Source organism: Lepisosteus oculatus, chromosome 3 (genome assembly GCF_040954835.1).
Source record: "Lepisosteus oculatus isolate fLepOcu1 chromosome 3, fLepOcu1.hap2, whole genome shotgun sequence".
NCBI classification, from domain to species: domain Eukaryota; kingdom Metazoa; phylum Chordata; class Actinopteri; order Semionotiformes; family Lepisosteidae; genus Lepisosteus; species Lepisosteus oculatus.
This window is the reverse complement of record NC_090698.1, coordinates 70888795-70910894: the sequence shown is the minus strand read 5'-3', so window position 1 is coordinate 70910894 and position 22100 is coordinate 70888795. Positions and strand designations below refer to the sequence as shown.

General features: G+C 39.0%; 1 protein-coding gene across 2 annotated transcripts in view; it reads right to left on the bottom strand.

Annotated features, from left to right (window-relative positions):
• vcanb (versican b) overlaps positions 1–22100 on the bottom strand; it is a 67162-nt gene that overhangs the window by 2110 nt on the left and 42952 nt on the right. For both annotated transcript variants that reach the window (XM_015360651.2, XM_015360656.2), the window contains 7 exons: positions 17438–20833; positions 16850–16963; positions 14222–14335; positions 8618–8776; positions 7627–7709; positions 1571–1715; positions 861–1043 (listed from right to left, as the gene is read on the bottom strand). In XM_015360651.2, coding sequence (XP_015216137.2) covers positions 861–1043; positions 1571–1715; positions 7627–7709; positions 8618–8776; positions 14222–14335; positions 16850–16963; positions 17438–20833 — 4194 coding nt within the window. The remainder of the gene's footprint in view (positions 1–860; positions 1044–1570; positions 1716–7626; positions 7710–8617; positions 8777–14221; positions 14336–16849; positions 16964–17437; positions 20834–22100) is intronic.

Genomic DNA, 22100 nt, shown 5'->3' with positions numbered 1-22100 from the left:
ATCAGGAAAAAAGAAAGTTCACTTAAGGGAGAACAGATGACTCTGTCTAGATCGATCAAAGCTGATAGTACAGAAGGTCTTAAGGGCACTCCGACCCTTTCGTATTTTAGTTGATTATGTGTACCTGCCCCCTGTTTTGTCTGTTATTATTTAAGCCTGGCGCTCCCTCTATTTCCTGGCTCAGCACTGGGAGATGGATGCCCGGAAGCCCACCTACAAGCAGGTCCAGGAGAGATCCGACGGCATAGTCTTCATCACAGCCTCCTGACCATCTGAGTCCAGGGCTCGGAGCGCCTGGCCTCGTTACCCTGGTTTTAACTCCTTGTTCCTGTTCCGGATCCCGTTCCAGATTTTAACCTTGTTTGTCTTGTCTAAGATGGTTCTCCCTGCACCTGGACCCTGGACTGCGCCCCAGATTTCCCCCTTGGACTCTTTGGACTTGTTTGCCTGCACCACGCCACCCACCACGGAGCACCGGATCTCCGTCATCAGGATCTCCCCCCTGTCTGTCAACCCATCCTTCTCTGTTGTCCTTCTCCACTCCACTTACTTCCAGATTATATCGTCTGCATAGGGTCCTAAACTACGCTTCATGGGAGCCTGAACCGGCTTCCGTTACAGAAGATAAATTGACAGGTTACTTGTCCACTCATTCAGTATGAATAAACGTACATGTCTTCTAGCCGATGATAGCACTGTATTGCAGATTACAGACTCTGCTTTCTGAAAAAGTATAGCAGGCCTCAATGCTTCTGTCATATTTTTTAGGGGATTAGCTAATTTAACTCTAATCAGCTAACACACATCTTTAAAATGCTTCTGCTTGAAGCAGATCAAATGTTGGATTATTTGGCACTCACGGCTCAGGCAGGATATTTTGGGTTCATCCCATCTTCCATCGCCTCTGCACTTGATAGTTGGAACGTGTCGCTGAATGAAGCCTTCTTTGCAGTGGTATCTCACCAGGGAGTTGATTTCATAGCGAGGCCGCATTGTTCCGAAGGCCCGGGCATTTTGCACAACTGGAGGCTGACCACAGGCAACTAAGGCAAAAACATAATGCATTTTCCATTTTGAAAAAGGAATTTTGAAGGCATTTTGAGGAATTGTGTATTTCTGCTGTTTTTCGTCTATATAGATTACTTCCTAAAACCTTCGCAAAAACAAACAGGCAACAAAAGGTTTGTGGGAGTACGGAACAAGCAACTCGGCCAAGCCTATACTTTAGATAGTTTCAAGAAATGACTTGAAACTATTAGGCCCTTGGATCAAATACTAACTGCAAAATGCTAGATAGGCCAAATGGCCTACTCCAATTTCAAATGTTATGTTCTTATGTACGTGTTGGAAAAACTTTGACTCTCTGTAATTTGTTTCTGAGAAACAATCATACTTATATGTCACCCTCTGAGCAAATTGCACAGCCAAGCAAGCAACGGATTCTTCCTGACAGTTAAACGGGCAGAGGAAGTGAGTTAACATAATTAATAAAAGACTATGCCTAAAACAGCTGCTCTCCTTTCTAGGAAATTATACCTGGCTCATTTTAAAAGCAAAGCAAATTCCTCACCTGTTCCTTTCTTGCAGGTGTAAGTGAGGTGATAGTTGCATGGCACATCGTTCCACTGGCCGTTCTCATGCCAGATCATCACAACGCAGTCCTCTCCGGATGAGAAGAAGCTATCTGGCTGGTTTGGCCTCCAGTTCTCATATTGCTAATTAAACAGAAGATTTATTTTTTTACTGTGATGTGGCTTTGCAAACAAAGAGCAGGAAAACAATATGTTGTTCCAGTGAAGCACATACAGTTTTAATGCATCATTTCTGAACAAGAAAATGAGTGGAAAAAAAAGATGATGTACACCAACTGAAATGAAAATGGCAGCTTTGAGACCCACACATACAGTATTTACAGTATAGCGTCCCTTAGGATCTTCTAAAGATCATTTCTCGTGCCTCCTGCACAGCTCTATTGAATGTTCTGAGCAACAAAGTTACTGCTGTAGTAAAGCACCACCATTTGTTGAGAAAAAGCATACAAGTATCTTTAATATACTGGTATAGGGTAAAAAAAAAGTACAAATAAAAAAAAAGACTGAAATAAAATTACTCTCATTAAGCCAGACTGATGGATATCAAACTACAGTTTTCTGTGGTGATTCAATTGAGCCATTTTAAACTCCTGATGTGCAAAACCATGGGAACAGTTCAAGATTTAACTATGGGGTTGAAGTAACTAGATTTTGTTGTGGTTTGGAAGGACTATGTAATATCACAAGACAACTTGGATCTGATAACTTCATTAAGTAGATTTGTTTTGGCATTCTATAATGTTAGACTTCATCTGTAATAACCAAACCTGCCTAAGTGGAATAAGTTGCATGATTATGAACAGTCCAGCAGTACTCCACCCTCAGCTTGCTTTTCCAAAAGCCTTATTTAGCCACTGGCTGTAAGGTAGAGAATTCAATTGCAATAGATTTGCCAACAATTTTTCCTCTAGTGTATAAATATAAGTCACCAATATGAGTGACATACTGTACATGTAACCTTGTAGCAGATTAAAAATGCACACTTTTTTATGTAGTATAAAGTAAATAGCCCATTGGCAAATGTGTGTCCCAGCCATTTCTTTAGGAAATATCACTCTTAGGTAATGTATTGTTTTTCTACAATTACAAATACTGATAGATGAAAAAAGACAGATGTTTGCATGGGATACAGACAACATTCTAATTAGGCCATTCCTACTGTATCTCATAGAAACTTTAAAACACATACCAGGACGAAATATCTCCTTTTTTACTTTGTACTGAGCTAAATGTTGCTGATTCTACAGCATGAGTATCTATACAGAAAATATATGTGCTCAACAAAGTGCTGTGTTTACATTTCAAAGGCAACACATATCTGATACACTAAGAATCCAACTACAAGAACCTCTGGCATTGTTTGAAGGATGAAAATAACACCCTTTGGGATATGACTCAAGTCTTTTCATGAGAACATTTCACCCCATATAATGAGCTATCAGTTTACAGCTTCCATAACATTCTCCTGTGCCTTTGTTATCTGTAAGTACTTGCTATATAAATAAAACCACCCTCCCCCTAAGCACTAAACCAATTCCCTTCTCTACTTATCCATCAGACACTGTCACCCAATGTAAGCAGCTCTGTTAGACTTCATAGGAAGATCACTGCTCCATTATGTTAATTACAGGCAACTAAATTGCAGAGATGGTTCTATAATCTGCAGATCACTCTCAGCACCTACTCACCCAGTATCTCATTCCTTATCTCTCCTAAGGGCCTAGCAGTTGATAGTTTAAAACAAAAGGACCCCATAAATTAGGCCAACAAGCCATATTATGAATCTAAACAGTCATACATTAACATGGAAAATGGTCATGATTAGATTAAGTATTGTTAATTAACTAATCAACAATAAGGTGAATATTAAATATATCAAATATATTAAACATATTAAAACATATAAGAAACAAATTTATCAATACAATAAGACTAACAGGTCCCCCTGTCTGCATGGCCTTATATGTAGATACCAGAAGAAATATGCAGAAAATAATAAAAATAATTTTTCATGAAACACTATCCCTCAAGAATCCACACGGGTGCGCTCTTTGCTCATAACTAAACCAACATTTTTCTTCTGTGATGAACCCATCAGTGAGTGTATGAAACGCATTTATGTGTAAATGTAAGAAATTTCACAATTCAAAAACACCCAATGTAAGGTACTGTGACAGTGGTACATACTGTACAGTACAGCGCAGAGAATAAGGAAAAACAAACATTGCAAAGGTGAAATTTGCTCAACATGGATGTATTCAGACGAGTAAGGAAACCGCAGACCCCATGTTGAGTTTACCAATGCTAAACTAATGATAAATATTCTCTACACAGTCTCCAACCCTGATGGGTCAAACTGTTACTCCCTAATATCAGATTCAGTGCTGTGGGAATTTACATTGAGCAGCTATAGCCAGGATCTAACTGCATGCAGCACTTTGCATTACTTAGAAATTGACATAATTAGAATCTCAACTGGAATGGCCAGTCTATTCCACCATTACTGAAAATGATTGTAGCACGTCCACACCTGCATCTATGACTTGACAGGGGGTCTTGCACACCTCCATGAGCTGGTGAAGAATCAGATAGATAACCTTGATCATCTTTACACTTACACATCTTTACATCTCTGTGGTCATTAAAAATCCCAGGGCACTTCTTGAAAAGAGTAGGGGTGTAACCCCGGTGTCCTGGCCAAACTTCCCATTGGCCCTTACCAATCATGGCCTTCTAATAATCCCCATGTCTATGAATTGGCTACATTACTCTGCTCTCCTCCCCACTGAGAGCTGATGTGTGGTGAGTGTTCTGGCGCACTATGGCTGCCGTCGCATCATCCAGGTGGATGCTGCACACTGGTGGTGGTGGAGGGGAGTCCCCATTACCTGTAAAGCGCTTTGAGTGGAGTGTCCAGAAAAGCGCTATATAAGTGTAAGCAATTATTATTATTATTATTATTATTATTATTATTATTATTATTATTATTACAAAGTCTAGCCATTGTTTAACTAGTGCTTAGCATGACCATAGACAGGTGGTATGCCTCTGTGTGTCAATCATAAAACAGACAGTGGTGTTGGAACAAACTTTCTGGGTTTGTGAGTCCTGTGTGAGTGTGAGAGTCCTGTCACCTTATTTATAGAAAAAACATCACACACGTGACAGACTTTTTCTGAACTGCCAGCCCTTAGTTAATATAATTCTAACTACAGGAATAAAATAGCTACAGTACATGAAATTGCAACTGGTTCTCCCTTTGTTTCAGGGAGACTGTGAAGCAGTGTTTCGTTGGTATAATGTACTGTACTAGCGTGATACAAAAAAAAGTTTTGGCGTAAAAAATATCTGGACGACAGCCATTCTCCTTTGCAGGCCTCTGTTTTGGATTGGCCCGTTGGACATCTCTGCTGGTTCAGCTCCATAAGTGTCATTTTGGCTCTCTAGTGACATGTGAGGCCTAGCCTCACCAAGACAGAAAACAAAATTATTTCCAGAAGCAGCTGAGGACGTAGTCTACACTCTTTTGCAACTACAGACTAAACCAGTTCCTTAGAGGATCCAGAAATCATATGAAGGCGAGAGAAAAAAAAAACACAGCCACCCTCAGACCTTCAGAAACAATCCTGTAGGAGAAGTGTGGCATTCACAGCTGTTTTATTTAGGGTTTACGCTTCCCTGTTATGGACAAACTGTATTAGCAAATTTATAAGACATCTTGGGGGTAAAGGAATTCCAGTCAAGCAGTGAAAAACAGACTGTGACGACATGAAAATTAGAACAAAAATGTATCAAAAATGATCCTTTTACAGCACATCACCTTCAATAACCGCTTATCCAATACAGGGTCATGTAAGAGCATTGGGCACAAGGAAGGATAGATGTATGGATGGCGTAATAAGACGACAGTCCATTGGAGATGATCTTTTTTTGTCTTATTCTTTGGTCTGTACAACATTATACTACCTAATATTGACACACTTTTATGGTGTGAAGGCCCTATATAATTGACTTACACTGTAAGTGCATAGAACAATCAACTTCCCTTTGCACTCTTATGTTCCAACTGTACAGATTGTCATTCACATCACTATTATTATTTTATTATTAAAGTCCCAAACTGGCATAAAATCGCAGTGACAACGGGCACATGCACTTGATTATTAAAAGAGTCTGAAACAAAGCTATTTGAAATGTAATGCCAGCTGAGCTCCTACGTTTTGGTTTAGCCAGAAGTAAACTAGCCCAGCTCAGATTTTTTTCCTCTGATTCCTGTCTGTTTAAAGTTTAAAATCATTGGAGGATATCCTTTCCAATTTTAGCTTCTGTATAGAGCAGATCATGGTGATTCCTTTTTAATAAACGTTACACATTTTTTAAACTATTCTAGACTGATAAAGAATTACAATTATTCAATATTTGGGGACCTAACAAATGTTTTTGTTTCTGTAGTGTGGACAACATAAATAGCAGTGTTAAGAAACAATGTCACTCCCTGCTGGCCCAGCACCTGAAGTCCACTTTGTAGCTTTGTTATTCTTTGACAATTGGTCCCAGCTGTGTCCAATTGCTCTTAGACCTGGGCCTGGAAATGTAGCTAAATGCTCCCAGCACCCTCTCCGTGCCTGGGTGGTTTCTTTCTGTCAACACAAAGTGTGTGACTCGACTGAATTCTGACTCCATCCTCTGCCTTTACAATAACATGCTGGAGTGTCACGACCTCCTACTGATGATAAACAAAGTCAATCTCTGAAAGAACTGTGAGAATATCTTAATTTAAGCAATATGGTTTTGTATATTAACCAAAAAAAATATCTGCCAACCTTCCAGGGAATTTGGAAAACTGAGTGACAGAATTTGTAATAGCCTTTTCTCTTGCAAAAGGTATTTTACTGGTGGTGATATTGGACAGAATGTTTATTTTCCATGGAATATACAGGGAAGATTCTAAATTGTAAGTAAGTTGCAAATCATGGGGAAACACTTAACAGAATTTTTTTTCTTTTGAAGTTTTGAAAGTGCAATCTTCTTTCACAGAGATACAGAGTCAATATGATGCAGGATTCAGAAGGACCCTTTTTGAAGCACTACACCTTTAGAGGGAATCTGCTGAGCCTTTTATTTTACGATCTGTTTTGCTGTCCATCCACTCACATTGTGCATGTACTGTAGCACAGCCAGCAGCCTCTCTCAGATACCTTATATACCTGTCCACACCTGCCCTTCCTTTCCTATTGACCTATTTATTTAAATGCTGAGGTAGACTGGCAGGCAACAGATGGGTCCAAGGCTTATCTCTGAGCCCCTAGGCCTTTTGTGCTGTTCCAGCTTTGATGTGGAGACCATATCTGAACCACAGGTCACAAACAGTAATTAGCTATTTTCCTGCTTATTTAAGATACTCTCCTGTCAGATTGTTCTCCGCCCCTGCTGTGCTCACACCAGGGTTCATGTATTATGTGTACACACTAAAAGACTCAAAGAGACAGCAAATAGTTAATCCAGTGTTTTAACTGTGAAGCCCTCAGACAAACTGAGTATTACGGAATTGCAGTCACTGAGAAACAAAAACTAGGGACTTGAGCTTTGAATTGCAACATAACTAGTGTTAATATTTCCCTTTTAATGTCCAATTTTTAATAATGAGAACACAGTCTGAGTAACTCTCACTGAAGTCACATGGATACCAACTAAAATATTATGTCCACTTAGATACACCCATTGTTCTAAAACAATTTAAAAACAAAGCAAAGTCAGTACCAACTGTTAAACTGCAATATTGTGGTGACCGTTAAAATTGGACATTGTGTTAATTTTGCTTAAGGATTTAGTGTATTATCATCATTACAACTTCTATTACATTTTGTATTTTTTTTATTTCAAAGCAGGTCCTCAGAAAAGATCGGTAAAAGATCAGACTCAAGCGGGGAGAAACACAAGGCTTGGCAAAAAATCACTTTTTGATTTTGGTTCATAATTTTAAATGTTTACATGTTTAACATTAAAATGAATGCCTCTAAAGAAGGTGCCTTACCAGAGGCCTGCCATCAGTCCAGCGGAAGTCCTGCTCAAACATCTTATCATTCAAGCCAATCCATTGGTAGTCATGTCCCAGGCCTAATGGGAAAAATTAGACACAAGTAAAGTCGCTGATTCTTCTACCATATTAGGCTTTGAGAAGGAATAATGAAAATAAAAAGACATTTTTATACTTATGAATCATGCTTCCTGTTCTCAAAGCCTGCTTTCTAGCAGTCAGTACAATTTAGCTTTCTTTTCTGTGCAACCTGACTGCCAAAATGCAGTCATTAACTCTAAAATTGTATCTAGTTTTTTAGCAAAAAAACTTTTATTGTATAGGAAATGGAGGCATAAACTCAGCTATTTTTGCATTTTATTATGAACAGAATAATTTCTTAAGGAACCAGTTGAGAGTCACAGACTATTTTTTATTATTCTAATATTTTTCAATTAATGGAGTAAACAAAGTGTTTACTGTTGGAGCAGTGGGCATGATAACTATCTTGAAGCTCCTTACAACCTATTTGACAGCAGTACAATAACAAACTTTAAACGAAGATTTCACAGTATTCATACGACAACCTCCCTCCAGAAAAAGGAACATTAAATTACATTAAATGCAAAAGAGATACACTCCATATGGTGTAAATGAGGAGCAAGGTTATCTTGTATTTATTTTGTATGTAGATTTTTCAGAAGGTTAACAGAGACTGTTTGTTTTCTCTGATGTTTATCTTTGACTTTAAATGGATTATGCATGGGGCTTCACTGTGGCTTTAATCATTGAGATAAAACTCAGCCAGCGTAGTAGCTCTGTCAACACTGGAGATATATCTTGCTTTGCAAGGGTTAGCACAAGGATAGGAGCCAGATTATTGCCACACATGATTAATATCTAAACTCCATCAGCCCTGGAGGTGAAGGCTGTTTCCTTCAGTGTTAAATTAGAAACCACACAGCCTCTCCTGTCAGCCCGTTGAGCCCCGGTGAGCAGCATCACTTACGGTTCACAAACAGCTGCTCTTCGTGCGAGAGAATGCTGGTCAAGTGAGCACCCTGCAGACGACATTCTCTCTCTGCAGCATCCCAGGTGCGACGATGGGCAAAGTACTTGTAGCAGTGCCCCTGAAACTTGTGCCAGCCATAGTCGCATGTCTCTGTATCTGAAATGAAGCAAAGGCATTGACAGCATTTCTTTAAAAGCTGTTCCGATCCTCCACCAAGGAGAAAAATCCCCCTTCAAGTTTGCTGTATGTACCCAACAACAGGACAAACTTAGCAAATTCCTTCAAGTTAAAACATTTGCTATTATTTTCGAACCTTAGGAACAAATGACTTGTTTTATGTGGCCAGCAGCCACATCACTCTGCAACTCACAACTGGTAACCCACTGAAGCTAAGCAGGAGTGAGCCTGATCAGTACCTGGATGGGAGACCTCCTGGGAAAAACTAAGGTTGCTGCTGGAAGAGGTGTTAGTGGGGCCAGCAGGGAGCGCTCACCCTGCGGTCTGTGTGGGCCCTAATGCCCCAGTATAGTGACGGGGACACTATACTGTAAACAGGCGCCGTCCTTCGGATTAGATATAAAACCGAGGTCCTGACTCTCTGTGGTCATTAAAAATCCCAGGGCGTTTCTCGAAAAGAGTAGGGGTGTTACCCCAGTGTCCTGGCCAAATTTCCCATTGGCCCTTACCAATCATGGCCTCCTAATAATCCCCATCTATGAATTGGCTACATTACTCTGCTCTCCTCCCAACTGATAGCTGATGTGTGGTGAGCGTTCTGGTGCACTATGGCTGCCGTCGCATCATCCAGGTGGGGCTGCACATTGGTGGTGGTGGAGGGGAGTCCCCATTACCTGTAAAGCGCTTTGAGTGGAATGTCCAGAAAAGCGCTATATAAGTGTAAGCAATTATTATTATTATTATTATTAATATTATTATAAAAACCTATACCTGAAATAACATTTTGAAAGTATAAAATCAGATATAGAGCATGGAATTCTGTTAAATATGAGTTTTCATGTTCTTCCTGTGTCTGCGTGGTTTTCCTCTGGGTGCTCTAGTTCACACAGTCCAAAGATGTACTGGCTTCTGAAAAATTCTCCCTGGTGTGAATGTCTGCATGGACTGGTGTCCTGTGCAAGGTGTATCCTGCCTTGTACCTACAGTATTACTTGCAAGGATTAGTAAAAAGGTATTGGATAAAGCAGTTAGAAAATGGGTGGGTGAATGAAATAATTAAATATTTTTTGCCTAGTATAATTTTTTAGTGTTCCAATATTGATTTATCATTCAAGCAGCCAAAACAAGTGTTAACGTATTAGAAATCCTCCTTTCTATATGCATGTATGTGTGCAGTTATCCAGGATAGGAACCTCCTAGCATTGCCTACCCTAGTAATTTGGTACTGTGAGAGCCAATCTTTTCTGTTTTGGCAGCTTGAAGCAAGCTCTTGATTAAGAAAAAACATTCATATGACCTTTCTGGATAATTGAGACACACAATGTCTTTCATTTATGACATAAACTAGATTTTAATCCAGGCCTCCAGGGGAAAAATCAAGCAGGATATCCCAATGCACATAATAGTTTATTGTAAATGAAAACACACACATGCATGGTAATTGAAATTCTCCCAGAGAAGAACGATTGGTGAAGATTGTATATTAAGACCATAATGACACACTTCAGAAAAACTAATTATATAGTAATTAGGCACTGACCATTATCGTGTGCTCTGATGGGAATCTTAATGTTTTATGCTGATTCCATGAAATATTGCTTTAAAAGAGCTTTCTTTGAGAAGTGCTGCAATTACATACTGAGTCATTGAGTGATGGAAGCCTTACTTGGATAGAAAACAGTGCAGTAGGGTGCAGTGTATGCATGTTACTGTGTGGGTGTATAAGGGTCTCTAAAGATCTGGAAAGGGAATTCTGACCTCCTGGAAGAGAGACGTTTACTAAATTTTAAGATTCCGTTTGCTACCTCACCATAAGAACACATAATGGAGTTCTATCCATTTCAATTTTGCATGTATCCATGAAATGTTTCGGCTGCAGCTGAATTAAAATACCGATGAGATCACATGTCACACCCATGATCACACTTCCATCTTTAAGCAGCTGCAAATGACAAATTAGGCAGGATAGTAAGAAAACGTACTAAGAAGACTGGCCTTTGACGGATGGTTTTAATAGCAGCCGTGCCCTTTGTCCTAAAATAAAGTAAATGTCTGTATCTCTCTCAGAATGGGCTATGTCCGAATGAAACAATCACCTTGACAACATTAGGAAGGAATACGGATGTTTGATTGTACAGCAGTGAGCTTTTTCAAATGGTAATTTATGATGCAATGAAAATTGCCTTTCTCTGTGGGCAAAAAGCAAAAATCAAATGTTAATTTTAATTCATAGACTAAAAAGGATAAATGATAGACAGATCTATGACATTCAGCTGCAGTGCCCTTTTCTGGACTAGAACTAGGCATTCTTTTGCTCACAGTACACAACTTTGTTTACCTAAATGAGGCTTCAGTGTGCCTCTGCACACAGGACATTGAAGATAATCCCTGGAAGAAGGTTCTCTCTGAGAATGGCTTCCAGTGTGTGTCTTTCACAGCAGAATCTCTGCCTCACTGAGCGAGCCCAGAGTCTCACAGTGGCGGTTTACGGTTTTATTGCTGGGGACCTCCTGATCTCACAGGAAGTCTGGAGTTGACGAGAGAGGGGGGGCACTGAAGCAGGACTGTACCTGCTTTATGAATGCCCACAGGGAGACTGGGGGCATTTAGGAGAGCCCGAGCTGCATCACAAATCAAGAGTGATTACGTGAGAGCTAAGTGTTGATCTCATGACGAAAGCTTAAGTTAAACAACAAGACAAGTCTGTTTGGTGAAATGCAGGCTTTGTGCCAGGAATCTTTGGGTCATTAAAGTCTAACTGCACTTAGTAACAAGCCAAATAGAGGTATTATAGATTGTCAGGCATTTTAAACAATAGAGGTTGAACATAGAGAATTCTATCTTTAAATATAGTGAAAAATTTCAGCACAGTTTTCCATGGTGATGATGAGGATCGTTAAGTTCATTCATCGATATTAAAAAAGTAGCCGACATTCTTCAATATTTCTGTTTAAAAATACCCTGTTGTCTATTCAAACAAGATTTATGTTACTGCAACAAATGACAAGAAAACAAAAATTCTAAGTAAAAATAAAAGGTGATACTCTGTGTAGAAAAGTAAGAAGGTACAGATATTAAAGAGACATTCTCAGAGATGACTTAACTTGTAGTCAATATTGTCTAATTTCCCTACTGGATTAATAATGTATCTATCTTTCTAATTTAAAAAATGCTGGGATTAGTTTTTTAACTGTATCTGAAGCTGTCTGCATATTGCTAGTTATGGGTTATTTCATGTACTGTGCTTTTAATTACCTTGCTTTAAAGAAGAAATATAAAAAAGACAGACGGAAAAACTAGAAAAGAATCAACTTGGAGAAGTTCCCAAACGTGACACCCTACTGGATAAGGGATACACAGAGAGCTTTCTTCAAGCACAGATTGGCTTCTCATTCTGCTCTTGGTACTATCTTTGGAGCAAAGAGATGATAATGGGTAGGGGCTTCAGCTCTGGAGTCTTAACACAGACCTTTTAGTTAAGCATTATGACGAATCCAGTTAATATTGACAGCCATGCAAGCAAAAGTCTCCAATCTGAAAAATAAATCTAATTGTTTCCTGTTCTTACAGTACCACATGCATGGATGAGAAAACATTTGTTTTTAATTTAGAATTCTAATAAAGTTTTTTTTTTTATTCATTATCCTGCACTACAGCTGCAAGCTTTTCTCTGATTAAAAAAGGGAACCACTTTTCTTTATTTTTTTCACTTTTGGCAGACAAGCTTGAGAACACAGCTGCACTGGTACAGAAAGAGACAGGGGGATCTATTGCTTAGTAATTGTAAGGATACTCTGGTGGGCCTGGAAGCTATTACCTAATTTAAGGATACCCGACATCTTTTGTTTGAAGGCTAGATAGACTATAATTTGATTTCAGGTAGACAGACTTTGCTTTTTAACAACTACGCCAATGTCTTTGGAATAGATTCTTCTAAAGAGCAAAGCCAAAGACAACGAACAGAAACAGAATTACATGGCTGTTAAAGTATTGCTATTGTTAGTCAGCTTTATTTGTCTCTTCTTCTTTTGTCTTTATAAAGAATCATCAGTACTGATAGTTAAGCTGACATTTGATTATGACTATTCTGGACTTCAGCCATTCTGTTACAAGTATGGTATAGTAAGAAGACAAACTTAGAAGTGAATAATGTTCTTAAATTAATTCCAGCTGGGTCATTTCAGCCGACTGTGAGTGACTATATTCCTGAGGGCTCAAGGGAGGCAACATCCTGGGAAAATCTAGCTCAGCTAATATGCACTGCTAGTCCAACCCTTCTGCTAGAGACACTAGTCTCTTTTGGGCATTAACTTTTAAAAAATAAATTCAGAAAAGCCTACATCTGTACAAGTACTGTCATTTTTTCAATAGTTTTTTTTTCTTATTTCTTTGTTAGGATGTTCTAAATTAACAAATTATTTTCTTATTGCTAGCAAGCTCACAGAGGTACTTTAATCATGCAGCTGAAATGTCTCTAATATATACAGGAGCTATTTTATTCTTAATTTACTAAGGCGTATAAAACATGAATTTACCAGATTTAGAAGAAGAAAACCCTAACGAAAAAAACCAACAGGTTTCTATAAAAATGTATTAATTATTTTTATAGAAACATACATTAGGTCGATTGAAGGCTATTTCCGTTCATCTATAGGTTATGTTCGTAAGGGTATGAAACTGAAATCCAATAACATGTTAGGTTATTGTTTCATATCAACCAGTGAGAATGATGTGGAAATCAATCCTCTCATTGACTGTGCCTCTTTATTATCAATTGAGCCACACAAGTTACCTTTCCAACAATTTCCAGTGATAAAAGATATCATGAGAAGCAACTTCTAGCCTTGAAATCCTCCCACTCCCCTCAAAACAGAGCCGATGCCTTTCCAATTACTAGTGGTTTCCGTGCACTATGCCACGCTGTTAACACTCATGAATTTTCCCTGCCAGACATGTGTAAAACTATGAGACACGTTTGTCTGGATTAGTGGAAAGTCTGCCTGCAGCACTTTTTTTTCCCCTCAGGTCCCAAAACCCACTAACTCCCTGCTGTGGGAAATTATAAAGTAGGACAGGATCTAACAAAAAGCAAGACAGGATCTGATAAGACAGGAAATCATCTCATGTATGTCTCCAAGTTGACCTCTCAAGTGAGGTCCATTAAAAAAACATAAAAGGACAGGAGTAACTCTTGAAAAAATTCCCTTCTGTACTACTTAGCCCTTTTTAATATAATAAATGGGAGACTTCTGATGATGCTCATCTCAGTGTTTTATCTTTATTAATATAGTTGAAGGAAATACCTTTAGTGTCTCTGCAATTATATCCTTATTTTGTATTTACTTTTAGTTTTAGCTTTAATATCATAAAGGAGGACATGAAAACAAAAGTCATATACAGTATGTGTGTCATCTAAAGCCTTACCTTGTTCACAGAGAGCCCCTGCATAGCTTGGCAGGCAAACACAAGTGAAAGAGTTCAGGCTATCAATGCAGGTGCCTCCATTTCGACAGGGGTTGGAATGACATTCATCAATATCTAAACACAATACAGAATTATTAAACATATTAAAAATAGCAGTAAAACAGCAATACTGTGCATTCATTGGCATGATTCCAATACAGTACGGTATATTTTGCTCGGAGTACTGCAAACGTCTTTAGCAGAAAATGGGTGGGATCTATTTTTTTACAGAATTCTGAAACATTAGAAACATTCCTTCATAAGAGGGAAAGCAATGGAGTGTGAAACTTCATATGTGCGATAGCACAGAAAGCTCTGTGTATATGCAGATTACTTTGTGTGTGCTGAGCAGTTCTCTCTGTACTGTAATAGTGGATTACATGTGTCTCTTAACAATCAGGTTAAATCGAGAGTGGAGTTCTTCATACATGGAGCCAAACAATATTCTGCCTTTGAAACACTACTGCATGTAAGCTAATTTTTATGGGTAAAATGTCAATAATATCTAGAGATATCTAATTTAAGTAAAAAATATCAAATCCCAAATAACATTTATCCAATTTTATGCATCATTTAAAAATTAATGACAGCTTTATTTTTGTTTCAGCCTTTATTAGAGTAAATCTGAATTGGAACTCTGTAGTCTTCCTTGTTCCTTTTTTAATATTGTAATAATGAGAATTTCACAGAGTACTGTATGTTTTACTTTTAATCTGTTGGCTTTTGTTTCAGCGAATTCGTTTGTTTTGGCAAACCCCACAGCACTCACTGGCCCAAAATTAGGAACCTCTAATCAGATCATGAAACTAAATTGAAAGGAATGTGTGGTTGGTTTAAGAGGATAACTATCGCTGTTCTTGGCTTAAACAAGCCTGAGAGCTCACTCCTACTGAAGACTGGTAGAACCACACACCATTAACTTCATCACAGCCTCAGCTAGAAGAATGTAAATTTAAGCTACACATACCGTTGTCCTTGCTACTCCAAGAGGCCAAACATATTCATATATTTATGAAAGCACTTACGCATGAAGGACAAGACAAAACCTTATTACATAACACTGAAAAGAGGCCAAGTACATTTTGGGTTTTAGTAGCAAAGTGATTCAAAGGTCTTATTTAGCCATTGTTGAAAGAAGTCAGGGTATCTGCTTCTGCAATAAGACTGGTAAGCTTTTCTAGACTCCTACAATCCTGAATGGCCTTGTCTTGTTCATAACAACTCATAAGTTCTCATGAAAAGAAGTTCTTCCTGCTGCAGGTTTTAACAGCAACATTGAGTTATGTTTGTCTGTGCCTTTGAGGATTTTGACTATGTGAAATGGTTCTCCTAACAGACTCTTTTACTCAAGACTAAAATTCAGTTCTTTTTGTCAGTAATGAAAGTTCATCAGTGAGGACATTTAATTTGCTATTGTGCCAGGTTGCCATTCTCTGGACCGATGATTCCCTGGACCAAAATCAATTTTGTATTGCAGTGACCAAAAGTGTATTTAAAAAAATTAAATTAAATCTTATTTAATGCAGTCCTAACATCTCTTTACTGAAATTCTGCACCTTTAACTATACTGTATATCCTGACATTCTGCTTGTCTTTTTCATTATGTCCCTACAGTGTATAGAAGGTGGTTATCATGTACTAACACCAAAGTGTTCATAGGAAGCTTGTACAAGATTCAAGTGTTTGTTACGTGTATGCACTAGACACTCTGCATTGTTGTGTGTAAAATGTGGACATCTTCCAGTTGTATTCTCAGCCTTGTATTGTATCCTACTGTTTCTGCTTTTCTTCTATTTTGGTATCAAATATGAATTCCACTTGCTTGCTATGACAGAACTATGCCAAATCATTTATATAACTTAAGAAGAGCAGTGCTTCTAATATAGAAGCCTATATTTGTGTGTTACTCGGCTAAATGGAAATTATTAACTGAATTTCAGGAGGCATGACGATACAACCAAGACTTTCTTTCCAGCTGTTGTAAATACTCCCTAAATCATCATCCCCAACGTAATTTCTCAAAGCTGAATACACAAATCCCTCTTCTTTTCGCAATTTGGCTCACACATCTGTCCTCCATCCCATTTCTTTTAGCTAAAAATGGGTTTCCTCCTTTTCCACCTTGCCACCTTTAGGTACCAGCTGCCCCCTGGTCGCTCCTCTCTCTGCATAGGGGTCCCAGCCTTCTCTTCCGGTGGAGGCCAGGAGGCTGGCCCTCAGCCAAGCAGGTTAAGCCAAATCTCACTCTACCTGAATACTCAGGAAATATCCTCAAACACATCTATTTTGGGAGATGGTATTCCTCATGAATTACTTCTATGAAACTGATATGCTCAATTTCATATCCATCAATCATTTCCTGACACAATTACATGTATTTTCCTAAGGGCAATACTGCATTAATACATAGATCATGAACAATAAAGATTTGTTTGAAAGTTAACTGTATGTAACTTCATGGCACACACTGAATCTATTCTGTCATGGGAGTAGTCATTGTTGAATTTAAAGAAAAAATTCACATGATTCCACACTTGACATGTGAACCTTAGTAGGCACATGCACTGAGCTCCTGTAATGTGAGCTTACCTATTTCACAGTGCTCTCCACTGTAACCTGGTGGACATGTGCAGATGTATGATTGGCCTCTTGGGTAACAAGAACCTCCATTACGGCACAAATGGTCTTCACAAGAGTCGTGACCTAACATTAAAAACAGAATACAATATCATATCATCATGGTTAGATTATGTTTCATAATATACTTTACTGTGAAATTAATTACTAAATAAACAAATCTGGAAAAATCATGGACAAAAGATTGTGTTTAACAAAACCCACTCATTTTTGCCATATTTTGAAATCTTTCTCAATTTCATTTCTGAAATACAAATAAATTCACGGTTGAGGCTTGTAGTGAAATAAAGGTAGTTCTTCATTTGTGGAGGATATTCTTACACGGTTTCTAGCCAATTTCATGTGTTGGTTGTCACATTCTGAGAAAGAGTTACATAAAAGAAGCAATATAGCATCTCACTTTTAATCTCACATTCGCTTTGATTTACTAAACTGATTATGACATGGCTACAGGAGAACAAGGAGGTCAGCTCTGAGGTCATTTAAGAGTTTGTATGTTTATTGTTTGCCTATACCTAACATGTCATGACACATGCTTACCTGGCATATGAACCATCTCCCCTGACGATGGTATCTCTGGGTCAGTGCTATTATCTTCAAGAAGTGGTGGCATGCCTTCTACAACAGTCTCTCTGTGGGTAATGTCTTCATAGTCTTTTGTAAGTGGATATTGAGTTGTTTCACCTGGCCAGCCGGGCGGTGAAACTGAGGTTTCTGCTTCTCTGTCTTGCGTGTGGTGACTCTCTGGGTCAGGTTCAGATTGTGTGCTGGACCCTGAAGGTTCGATACCTGGAGATGCAACTGTAGAAGGCAAGTCTATGCTGTGCATCAGAGAGGGCGTTTGAGTATTTGTGGGCTCCAAATCTGTGAAATAGGTGACTGCTCCCTCTAATTCTTTAATCTTGGCAGTGGGGGATGCAGATGAATCTTCTCTGTCATCTTCTTTAGGAGTGGTTTCAGATCCTGCAGTTTCAGGTCCTGTATGCTCTTGTTCCTTGTCACCCAATGCGGGCACTCCAGGTTCCTGCACAACGGATGATACCGAGGGTGACTCTGCAAAGATATGGAAATCTCTAGAGGTGGCAGACACAATGGAATCTGTGCTTTCCTGTGGTATAGGTGGTTCTACAGTTGATTTTTCTCTACTTTTTATATTTTCCTCAAGTATCCAATCTGTAGGTGGCTTCTGGGATGAACTTTCTTCAGAATTAAGTTCCTCAAAGGAGCTTTTAGATGGACTAATCCCAGACTCCGGGAAGATGGTGGTTCTTAGATGAATAACTAGTTCAGGGTCTTCAGATGAATCAAGTATTGGATGGACACCTGAAATGGTTTCTGACGGTGTAGACTCTTCCTTATCAGACAATGAAGACGTTGGGGATGGAGTAATTTCTTTTTCATGAAGGCTGGTATCTGCCTCATGTGATATTGAAACAGCAAGATCTTCTGTAGAGGGATGGTGTGCTACATCAGGAAGTAAAGTTGTTCCCTGGAAAGATTCAGTGACAACAACATCTGAGTCCTTTACAGAATATGCATCAGAAGGTGTGGATGGTAAAAGAGTGCTTAGTTCTACATCTTCTCCTTCAGCTGTAAATGTATCAGGCACTGTCTCATCTTTCAGTGTGTGCTCCTTTACTGTTGCCTCTTCATCCTCATATGTTGTCTGTTCAGACTGAGGTATGGGAGTTACTGTTGTTTCAGAACTAATAGCTTCAAAATCCCATAGCCTTGTTTCAGAGACAGGGGTCTTAGAAGTGAAAATCCCATCAGTAGAGCCTTCAAAATCTTCCCGTGTCTGTGAGGTCTGTGGAGTAATAGTCACTGGCGTTACTCCTCCTGCTTCCGCAGTTAAAATAAAAGGTGAATAAGGAGGGGAAGATTCAACCACTGGCTTCTCAATTTTAATGTCCACATCAATGATAGACTCTTCAGTTGAGAAATCGTGAACTTTTGCATTGTCATGTGTTACACCACTTGTCACTGTGGAGAAAATCTCATCTTCATTTAGTTCCTCTTCCGTGAAAATAATGACTGATGAAGTAGTTTGTTTTTTCTCATAAGGTTTTGTGGTAGCAACGAATTCCTTAGTGCTGGATTCCACCTGTCCACTTGTTGGGCTTGAATGTAACACTCCGTGCTCATCAAACTGCTGATACACCACAGAAGAAAATGAGGAGGGAGCAGTGCTCTTTGTGTCATCAGAAGCAGAGGCCAGAACCTCACCTACAGTATGTTCATCTACCATCACAGAAACATGGGTCTCAGCTGGAGGAGCGGTGCTGCTGGTTTCCGATTCAGGGGGAAAAAATTCCTCATCTGTGTAAAATGTACTAGAGACTGTTGGTGTGGGAAGAACAGTACTCAACAATGTAACGGATTCCATTTTTGCTGGCTCTTCACCAGACCCAACACTCTCTAGATCTGTTTCCTCTCTCTGCGATGTTTCAGTTTGTTCCCTTTCCCTTTGTGTTACTGTTGTATCTGGCAGTGGAGAGTCAGTTAGGAAGCTCAGCTTAGTGGGGGTCTCAGGACTTTCATCACCTGAGGCAATAGTAAGAGCTTTACTAGTTAGCTCCACATGTTCACCATCACCGGAAAAATCTCTCTCTGGGATTATAAACTCATCTTTTGAAGGAGTAGTGGCTTCCTGTCTTGAGGGTTGAGCAGTGGAAACATCAGTCGTTGTGGTAAGAGAAGGAGACAAACTGGGGCTTCTGAGAATTTCAGCAGAAGACGCTTTCTGTCCAGAGCCTTCAAATTCTACTGTGTCTAATGGTGTCAATGGGCCTTTAGAATGAATTTCTCCAGAGATCTCCATTGAAGTGGAGCTCAAGATCTTGCTAACATTGATTGAAACTGAAACAGGTGAAAGTGTGGTATCACCATCAGCTATAATGGCTTGCTCTTCTCTGCTATCTGCAGGTGATGCAGTGCTTTCTTGTTTTTCTTCATGTTTAGGGAATACACTACTTGTAGTTGGAAGCTGAGTGTGCGTCTGTGCAACAAAACTAGTGGCTTCAGACCTGTCCTCCTCTGCGTGCATGTCTTCTGTTTTGGACAAACTTGTGGTATCTTTGTCTGAGAATCTGTCATGGGAAATGGTTGTCAAGGTAAATATTTCAAAGTAGGAATCCTCTCCAGAGATTGTTTCTCCTGCAGCCACTAATGACACAGAACTCTCATCTTTTGCAGTTTCTGTTTTATTCTCTGGACCTGCTGTTGCTGTTAGAATAGGAACAGTAAATGTCTGAAAGGGAACACTTTGGTGACCCTGCGTTCCTGTAAGAGTGGATGTCTCTGTGGTTTCTGTGGAAGACCAAGTGACATCCATTCCAGAAGAACCCTCCCCTGACAATTCATCTGTCTCAGAAGGCATTAAAGGGACTGAGGCCTCAAGCAAACTAGTGTCTTTAGTTTCAATGCTGGATAATGGGGACTCTGTTGTTGCAAAGGCTGTGGTGGAAAGGGGTTTCTCTGTTACTGTGCCATCTTCCATTGTATAATCCCCATCAGTTGTCTGTGCATCCTGAGCTGTTGTGCCTTCATACATTTCCGGTAAACTGTAATCAGGCACAGTTGATGTCTCTAGCACACAGTTTTCAGTTCCCAAGTGTGACATGTCACTTTCTGCGGGGGACACGCTCACAAATTGGTCACCTCTCGCTTCCTCAGCAGCCTGGTGCTCTGTCTCAAGTGTCACCAGATGTTTTCCATTGATGAAGCTCAGTACTGGAGTGCTCGTCACAGCAGAAGAAGAGCCATCTGTCTCCCCACTCCAGGGTAAGATAGGATCACCTTCGACAGAACTGGGGATGGGCTCATTGGGTACTGATGGGACCATGAGTTCAGGAATCTGAGGAGGGGACTCAGACTCTGAAGATCTTGGATATGCAATACCACTGGGTCCTTCAAGCAAGTTTAAAAGAGGATCAACTGCAAGAAAAAAATGCATGTATTAATGAATGACAGATAATGAAAAACAGATCTTTAAGAATTTGAAATAAGTGGCGGGAAGAAAGTCAGTATTAATCAAACATAACTATACTGAAATTGTATTAATTAATGAAATGATCAGTCTCATGTGTGTATCAAAGCTACACCTTCCTTGGTTCCGAAAACATAATTGCACTGAGGTAATCATCCTGTAAGGTCAGAGCACAGCATGTTCGCTGTTCTCAAGCTGAGCCTAGTTTTATCTCAATCCTCTAACGAGATGAAAGAGCAATACAGCTGATCCCTTAGTTACATACATAATACAATAAAAAATCTGTATGATTAAAAAAACTATAACAAGCAACAACAGGGAATGTATTTCAATGTCTTTCTTGTGTAAATAATACTATGATGCTTGTTTGTAAAGTTATTTAATGAAAAATTGTGCAAGGACTAGTTTTCAATTAGTAATCATTAGTTTTTGCTGTGAGTCTCTTAGCAGCAGTACAAACATAGTATGTTAGGATTTAAAACGCTGACCTCTTGACCCCTAGATTCAATGTAAACAGCTCATGCTCAGACTGCTGGGCTACTGAAAGTCTGCACAGTTGTATTTGTTTCTTAATGCTAAAGGCATCCATAATGCTAACTCAAGTCAGTGTCCAAATATGTAAATATTTCAATTAAAAACATTTAGCTCAAATGACAAACTGATCAAAAAGACACATGAATTGACAAAACTGGTTTATCAGCTAAACCTGACTGCTTGGTTTTCATATCATGTGAGCTTATGACTTCATTGAATTCAATGATTGACTTAGTGTATTTTATTCCCACATTTTCTAACAGCTTTTCCTTTAAAGCAACAATCCTTCTATGAAAAGGAGAAATAGCGATTCTTTATACTGTACGTTACACAACAATGCTGACATTCCAATGCAATAAATACAGTTCTATCATTTGACAAAGCATGGTCACACAGTCTGACTGTAAGCTTAGCTTTTCAGATTAATTCATTATTTCATTGTACCTCTGCAGCTACACTATCTCACTTGTGTCTCACCCTTTTTGATGGTTACCAAGAATGATAAAATGTATTGTAAAAGTATATTGGAAATTGAACGATACACCAGAAAATGTCTAAGTTCTCTTATCACTGACAGACCGCACAATAGGCTGTTTTTTTATTCAAAGCATTAATTTCAGTTTTATGGTTTTAATTCGATACTGTGTGGACTATGTCTACCTATAATATAGAGTGTAATGT